The sequence below is a fragment of the Montipora foliosa genome, chromosome 1 (genome assembly GCF_036669935.1).
Source record: "Montipora foliosa isolate CH-2021 chromosome 1, ASM3666993v2, whole genome shotgun sequence".
Lineage (NCBI taxonomy): Eukaryota > Metazoa > Cnidaria > Anthozoa > Scleractinia > Acroporidae > Montipora > Montipora foliosa.
In genome coordinates, this window is record NC_090869.1 from 20,409,122 (window position 1) to 20,418,092 (window position 8,971).

General features: G+C 39.8%; 1 protein-coding gene across 1 annotated transcript in view; it reads right to left on the reverse strand.

Annotated features, from left to right (window-relative positions):
- LOC137992496 (ranBP-type and C3HC4-type zinc finger-containing protein 1-like) overlaps positions 1–8,085 on the reverse strand; it is a 24,404-nt gene extending 16,319 nt beyond the window's left edge. Inside the window, exons 1-5 of the mRNA XM_068837862.1 lie at positions 7,739–8,085; positions 5,687–5,855; positions 5,214–5,375; positions 4,172–4,328; positions 1,343–1,436 (exon numbers count right to left, since the gene is read on the reverse strand). Of these exons, the coding sequence (XP_068693963.1) occupies positions 1,343–1,436; positions 4,172–4,328; positions 5,214–5,375; positions 5,687–5,855; positions 7,739–7,948 (792 nt within the window). The 5' untranslated portion in view covers positions 7,949–8,085. The remainder of the gene's footprint in view (positions 1–1,342; positions 1,437–4,171; positions 4,329–5,213; positions 5,376–5,686; positions 5,856–7,738) is intronic.
- Positions 8,086–8,971: the final 886 nt, after the last annotated feature.

Consider the following 8,971-nt stretch of genomic DNA (forward strand, 5'->3'; position numbering starts at 1 on the left):
AAACTAAACAAGCAAACATGCCCACATGGTGACAGAAAGATGTGCTGTCTTTTGGTACCACTGCCAAGCAGGAAAACCAACAAAAACAACAACTGGTCTACAAAAACCTGGCAATATGAAAGCTTGAGTTAAGCACCTACTGCCCACTGCCACCTTCCCCTGCCGCCCACCCCCAAATGTGATTGGATTTGAAATATGGTCCCCAATTTTCATGACAAACGAAAACCAAAAACACAACCATTCATTCCTTCTGGGAACTCTGCACAACAAACAGAGTTATATACGTAACAAGTTCTGTCCTAAACACCATAGACCATGGTGTCACAGTCCTTGTGTGCGTTTTTTTTTTCAGTGAAAGGGAAAGAAGAATAAAGGGAAGGATACATACAAATGCCACAACTGCAAAGCAGCCAGTTGTGCCACAAATCGTACAGCACTATTAAGCTCAAGAAATGGTGCTACAAAAAAATGTGTAGTACAGTGTACTGTAAAAACTCGTGTACACGTATAAGCCGCACTTGTACATAAGCCGCCCCCCAAATTTCAAGAATGATTTGAGAAAAAATAAAACCTTAAAAAAAGCACTCTGGCAAAATACTTGTTTGTTTGTTCGTGATAAACTTGCCAAAGAAATCAATCAACTCTTAAAATGCCTTTTAAAAGCTTATCTTTAAATGAATACCCTAAATCTTGGGACTGACAACACTTGTCTTCATTGTTAAAGCCCAAAGTTCAAATAAACAAAACATGAGCAAAAATAAAGTATTGGGAATGATACAGTAACGATACAAAACGTTTGCTTAGTAACCACGCAGTCATTTACAGAAGGAAGTCTGGACCAAGTCACGTTGTTTCCCACGATCAGAAAACAACAAGGACATCAGCTGTGCGTGTATGTTGTGTTTGATAAAGATGTATGGAAGCCATCGATCGGAGAAAACATGGCAAGTAATCAAGGGCAACAAAACAGTCAGCCATTTGCCTCGTTAGTTCTCCCGAATAGCATGGTATTTTCTTGCACGTGGTGGAGAGATCAGTCTTGAAGTCTGGGAGAAGTGATCGGTCGAATAATGTGCTTAACCTTTATTTACTGAAGGTTTTTAGTGTTATTTGTGACTCCATTCCAGTCAGGTTACTCCCTCTGAAAGCAATGGTCTCATATATAAGCAGAAGCCACGATTTTGAGCCCAATATTTCCGCAAAAAAGATGCAGCTTATACATGAGTTTTTAAGGTACATTCCACTTCATCTTATTTTATTCACAAGCCAATTTTACACTGTTGAAAAATCAAGTTTGTTTCATAAATCAATATACCGGTAAAACATCAAATAATTACATCACCTCCTGTTGCAGTCTCTCTATTGTACATGTTGGTGAAACCTTCATGCTAAAGGTCCCTCCAGATGACTCTTTATCCTCCACAACCACCCGCATCCTATACGTGTACACAAAAAATGGAAGTTACCTTGTTTTTGAACTGATTTTAGTCATCTGTGCCTTCATATCAGTGACTTAAAACTATTGATCTTTAAGATGTTATGTGCCGGTGGCAAGGATGGGAAAATACAATCCTGGACATCTTTGTTGGGACAATCAAGTCAATAATGCATGACCGGGTTTCATGGACACCTAGTTCCGTCTCCCCCTTACAATGTTGATGGAAATCCAGGAAACATCCAGAAATGATGCAAAAGGGGGGGGGGGACACTTGAGAGGCCACTATGCTGGAAATTATTATAAAATGTAAGGTAAACCTTTAATTGATTTTCGATTTTTTTTCGTTGTTAAATGTGTTTCAAGAAATTTTGTCCAGGATTGTTGTTTGCTGGGTGTCATGAAATTCCTTTTTCTTTTCTTTTTCCCTTTTACGTTTTACCATTTTAGTTGTTATCTTAGTGCCATATTGTAGTTCGTTAGTATTTACTATAATGCCGATAAGTGTTATTTTTATTCCTTGGAGTCTAGTGTTGCCTCTCTTGGTGTTGATGAACTCCTTTAAGTGTTGTTATGTATTCATGTGAAACTAGTGAAACTATGTATGAGTAAAAGACGTGGGCGTTGGCGGCCAGTTGGAAAGAAGAAGAGTGGAAGAAGGAACGTTGAGGAAAGTTGGAGGTGTAAAGTTGACGGTGAAGAAGACATTTTCCTGTATCACTGCTAAAAGCCATTAGCAAGGGCCGCGACAAGACTTCAAAGACGAAATCCCTTTGCTAACGGTGGCACATATGAACTGAAATGACAGAATGAGAGTATAGGAGGAAGAAGGCCTGAAGAAGGATAAGAGCAGCAAAAGACTGAGCGGAAGGAGTACGGACGAGAAACAATATTCAAAGAACGCGAAGCCGACTGAAGCATGGTTTGCCACAAGAAACAGTTTACACGGTCGAGAGGAACTGGTCTGATAACTTAAAGTATAGTCAACTCTGGTAAATTTAACTAAAAGTGGCTGTTTCTGCTTTAGCATAAACTGTAGTTAATGTGTAACGCAATTGACCTCTGTACCTTACCGATCGCATTAACTGTTGTTTGTGCGCTTCGCACCCAATCAACACACATGTTTTTCCTGCCTCCTTTTACCGGAACCAATCAGATTTTTGGCGACACGTGCAACCAACTCCTCACCCAATCAAAGTTGTTGTGGCTTGCTATATGTGCACATTTTGTCTGAGAAATTCTCAGTCTTTTCTACTGTGAAGTGAGTCCCCCCCCCCCCCCCCACCCTCCAAGGCTGCTGCCTAACGGTCGCCCGGTCGCCTGGGGCGCCTTACTTGCAAGTGTGGGCGACCAAATTTCTGAGGGAGTAGCCTGAACGAGCGCCTAGCTTATCACAAGGTGATTCATCCTCACTTTTAATTAATTAATTCTGGGCTCTTGAAAAAATGACTTGGGCTACTAACTTTTAATGTTGGAAGCCCGAAGGGCTCCGGAAAATTTTTCTTAGGCAGCACCCTTGCCCTTCCATATGATCTAGTAAGGTTATCCCCTCGTAATACTATTGGTAGTTCTTAACGGTGACTCATCTCCTACTGTTACATTGTTGTCACCTTCGCTCACTGCTTGCAGTTTGAGCACTCTTGTGACTCCACAATGCAATCCAACAATGTGTAACCGTACATCCTGTGCCCAAGTTCAGGAGTTGCCATAAAGCCATTATGGTGACAACCGGGAGGGCACATTGTATACATATTGTATATTACGCTCAATGTTCATACAGTTTGAGCACTCTCTGGATTGGGTGGAGAGCCTCATAATAGGTGTTCACTATTGGCATAATGCTTCGCTCACTGCTTGCAGTTTGAGCACTCTTGTGACTCCACAATGCAATCCAACAATGTGTAACTGTACATCCTGTGCCCAAGTTCAGGAGTTGCCATAAAGCCATTATGGTGACAACCGGGAGGGCACATTGTATACATATTATATATATATATATATATATATATATATATATTTTTTTTTTTTTTTTTACCGGTCATTTTTATTAAACTGGTTTGGGGATAAGTGTTGACGGTGCCAACCCTTCAGTCTCACACTGAAGCAATGCCGGAATTGCCCTAGCTTGGGTGAGAAATGGTGGCACATCCACTTCCCCTTTCTAGGAGCTGGGCATAGGTACATGCTGCTCAGGGCAGCTGTGCTCCGTGCGCTGCCAGTATGCCACTCGCTGACACTCGCTGACTGGCCTCGCAGTGGCAGGCAGCACTCAGGTCCTGGACAACACTTTATCCCCAGCCTTTTTCCTCCCACTAATACTGTGTCTTCAATTGTGTGTGACATTAAATGGTGGTTATTGTTTAAGGTTAAGGAAATTACATGCACTTAAGGATTGTGTTTACTCAGGAATTAGTTAAGAATTAGTTTAAATTTTAAGAACTCAATTAATTTTAGGATTAGCTTATGTTTAGTTTTTCCTTCCTTTTTTTCTTCTATTGTATATACGTTTAAAAAATTGGTGTTAATTAGGTGTACATGGTAGTGTGTTCTTTTCCATCCTTTCCCTCGGCTATCGTCACACTTGGAAACAGGCAAAAGGAAGACTATCCCCAAACTTACCTCATTGCTGGAAATAGGTAACACATGCTTATACTCATAATGACACTTTGTGTTGGATATCAAAATTGGGCATGCATCAAATTACCTGCATTTCTAGACATAACTGTACATGCTTACGTTATGGTGTTTCCTCCAGCATCCATAGTCACAAGGCTTGGATTTTTAAGTTTGATACTCAGATTAACTTTCTCTAAGACCAGTTTTCTGACAAGTTCAAAGGCTTGCTCTAGCTTTCCTTTCTTGATTGCTTCACTAAGCGTACTGCAAAAGGTGTCTAAAAAAGATAAAAAATGGCTTTAACCTGCAAAAGACACAGAAACCTTCAAACTCTAACATGTTTAGGGGATGTGATGAAGCAGTGATGATGATCTACTGTCCCCCCTCCCCCAATCTCCTTAAAACTGTTTGTAGTTAAAGGGGCCCCACATTATTTAGTTCTTACAACTGCTCCTACTTAGGGACATTTTCAATTTGATCTGAAGATTAGATATCCAAGTTTAGATTTCTTGCACCTTCAGATAATGAATTGTTTACACTTTGGTACCAGTAGAGGACACGTTTTCACACCACTTGTACTAACAAACCTCTTCTCCCCACTGTGTTAACCAGCAGCTTGGAATTTGGGAGCATCTTGGCGATTACAATCCATCATATATTTTCGCTCGCACATGGATATCTGATGATATTCCCCAATTTCCCAAAATTTTTGCAATTAAAAAACCTGCTGGTGGATAAAGCCATACCAGAAAACACCAAAAATTAAACTTCATACACTGTTAATGCTCTTAATATTTTGTCTAATTTGTAAGCTCCAGTCATGCGAAAAATGCTTGAAGAATAACAAACAAAATAGCCTCCATTTGACTTTAAAGATATGCTCCGAAATTTCTCCATGGATGTTACATGTATCTGTTCCTCAAAGTTCACAGTTTTCCTCGAACTTTGCTCTAAAAAAAACTGTTCCCTTCTCGTAACAAATAACATCCATGAACAAAAATCTGAGCACATTTTTTGCGTCAAAAGGAGGCTACAGTTTATATAACCAATACAAGCAAAAAGTATGACAATGGTTATTCATATACAATGTATGTAACCCATCCCTTGCCTGTTGTGCACACATTCATTAATTTGCATCCCAAGAAATAGAAAATATACACACCAATCTGCACATCAAATTCTCGCCTATTCTGCACCCTGCCTCCATCTTGAATAGCAGAGGCAGGAACTCTTTGCATAGCAGCAGGTGGTAACGGAGATGAAGGTGCTTGACCCGGAACTTGAACATCAGCAGCCAGTGATGAAAAAGCGTGGCTTTGACTGCCTGTGGATCAAAACATCAGACATCGTATCCAGTAAAAACATACACCTTTGCCTGCCTTTACCCACATACAGCTGCATGTATATGTTTACACATTGATCTGACGACAGGTGAGGGGTAGTGCAAAACTTCTTTGGTCACAATGGTTGGATACTGGGCAATATTTCTCTTGTATTGCAAAAGGGTATCTCAAAAAGGCTCCTGCCCAACTTATTATGGCAAAGTACACTGTAGTTCAAAGTATTATGTTTGTAACATTGTCTGTGTTCAATATCAATGCTGTGCCTCTTCATTAAACTTGGAACACTGTCTACCTTTCAAAGATCGCAGAGTGTTCTGGATTATAACTGAAAACTTGGAGCCTTCAGAGTCACTGAAAATACGCATTCCATAAACCATTCCTGTTGCAATGCGAATCTGATGAAATGCAGCAGTGGTTACCATGTATTCATCCCTATCTGTCAAGGGTGAGTTGATTGTTATCTACAACACAAACAAAGTATGCTGGCATAAATTAAAATAATAATTATAAGTAGTATACATTAAAACAGTGGATAGCATTGAAGGCGCATGCTGACTGGCTACTCAAATTCTGAATATCCTTTGCAATTCACATCCGAGCAACTTGCATGGGATTTGCACCTGAAAATATTGTAAATTGCTGCGGAAATAAATGAGTTAAATCATCTTTTTGTTCTATACTTTCTCACTGTTTAAGCATATAACCTGCTCGGTGAAATATCCCCCACTAGCAAGCTCCACTTCAGTGAATAGTTGTTAAATATTGAATTTGGCTTAAACCATGGAATGACACCCTTCATGTAATTTCATCCTCCAAGAGAATGTAGTTGTGCCAAGGGCTGTTGTTTGCGACCTAGTTTTTCTACAACTTGAGCAATTTATGTCACCTTTAGAGTCACGCTTACTTGACTTTGAAGATGACTTCTGCTCGAGTTGTTGAAACCTCAAAGGCAAACTACAGTCCAACTCAGGACTACACTAACCCAGATGATCAAATTCTACTAAGGTAAAAAGATACATGTGTAAATAAGTAAGATGCAATGCTATGAGAAACACACTTTCTTTGGACTTTTAAACTATGTTTACTACACAGCTGACATGTTGAAAGTAGAAAATTTGTGCGGTAAACAGACCACTCAACTTAAAGTGTTGATCGTAAATCCAAATGGCCGTATTGATTCGCACTGTTCTTTTGACAAAGAAACGAAGTCGATCATTCTAAATGACTCTTTGCGAACATGACCATGAGGCTTTCTCACACGCACCAAGAACTCGTGGAATCTTTGCGAAAGTGTCCCTTGGGAAATAAATGAGGGATCATCTAACATTTGATTGACAAGTGTACTTCTCTCGACGAATACGCTTTTCCCGCACACTGGTGTGTGGACAATAATATTCAAAACCTCATGGCTTTCGTCCAGGCGGTATTTCAAAGCCCCCCTGTCCATTCTGCCGGTGGCTTCACCGCCAAAACTTTATTCTGCACGCCCACAATACAGCCACAAAATTTTATACTATGACCTTCATCTTACACCCATCGGTTCTGAAGAAGAGCTGTAATGACAGAACTTCAATTTATGAAATTTAACAGTATTCCAAAACACTTTGTCGCTGACTTTGGATTCATTTCTGCCATACAAAAATTACTGTATGTATTATCATGAAAGTGATAGGAAATACTCCTCTCTTGTGTTCCCTTTTTATCCTCAGAGATCTTATATCAGCAAGTCAACGTGTCTTGAAAGGATTTCAGTTTCATCCTTCACTGTCTTTGAAAACTTCAGCTTATTAACTTGGAAAACATTGTACTGATATTTTTGCATCTTCCTTATGAGTTTGCATTTATCAAATTTTGTGCTGATGAACAGAGTGCTCATTGATACTTGATATTTGTAGATCTGGAGGGATCCACAATGAATTTCCTTCAAGGTCCTTGTATTCATTTACTAGGACTTTGCAATATCCTTATAATTTTGGCTAAACTTTCGAACACCCGACCATTGATAAAATATTTGCCTGTGAATTAATAGAGATGCCTTCTGGCAATGCTACTAACAGACAATGTTGGCCGGGTATTCTGATGTCGCCCAAATTTTCTTCAGAATCTTTAGCACATTTCAGCCAAAAGTACACGAGAAAATATTACATATAAGATTAAGTTTCCCATGAAATCCAAGGTAAGAGAAACGGTTGTCTCTTTACATGATGTTCGTCACGCCGTTGGGTCTCCTGTTTGCTGCTTACGTGCACTCATTCTACAGAACTGTATCAACGTGTCTTTGGAGGTTTCTTGCATACTACCCAACATAAGCATACATCCTTTTTGGTTCATCGATGTATCTTACCGCGCCGGTTGTTTCAAGTGATCCAAATATTCTGTAAACACCAATGCTTCCGTGAGGGCGAGCAGAAATTAGCTGCACTCTGGAAGCGACATTGGGCTCTCCCACTTCGCCCCATCTGTTCAGTTGAACATCATATAAAAATACGAAGGCACGACATTCTACTAGCACTTGTTCTGAGGGCGTTGGTATCATTGACTGATACTGAGCCATCCGATTGTGAAGGCATCAAAATGAAATTCTCTGGCAAATTGGTCAAAGCCGGAAGCTTACATGTGAGAAAATAAAAGCGAAAGTGAAGACGAAATTATCAACATGGCGTCAGGGCGGAAATATGTAATGCACGCTATGAATCATGGGCTAGGGGGAGTCCCGTTTGAGAAGTTAATCTCTGGTCGGTTCCTCCAATCATGTGCCCTTTGTGGTGTTTGACAATCTCTGACTTCATCAGTTATTACAGGGTTGCATTTTTCCGCATTTTTTTTCCTGTGGATCGGAAATAGGTAAAGGTTAGAATTGTCATATCACATGATTTTGTAACTTACTTTGTTACAATATTTCGGCTGGCCAACACCAGCCTTCTTCAGGTTTATTGAATGAAGAAGGCTGGTGTTGGCCAGCCGAAATATTGTAACAACGCCTATATTCACGTTGTCTTGACCAACCTTTGCAGTATATTCTCTATTTTTAAAGTTTTTTGGTGTGGTCACGATCTATTTTGATCCAACGTAGAGCAAGTTTTGATCGTACACGGTTTTTGCAGTGGTTTAATCCTTAAAATTAGTTAACTTACTTTACTTAGTAACGTTGACTTGATGACATAACTCTGAACTGGAAGTGTTTTCATGATGATCATTTATCCGAGAGGGTCTCAATGGGGTTAACCGTTAGCAGTGAAACGTCAAAAAAAGTTAACCGTTAGGCGTAAAAATGACAAAATAAAAAAAATAAAAAAATGAAAAATAAGACCATTAAGCGTGATTTTTTTATTTTCCTCCTTTGCCCTTCTCTTTTACATTCCGTCCCGCTATGGTTGTCTGACAAGACAAGATAAGACAAGTCCCAAATAACCCCCAGCAAGAGAGGATGAGGTAAGAGAGCGGATTCCTATGCCCCATCATAGATTTTAAAGTATATTTTCAGTTTCGCAAAGCCATTTTAAGTTGTCGTTCCCAACACCGCGCAAATTTAAAATTTCATTACGTCATTACAACTAGCCAACCAGGTGCCTCACTA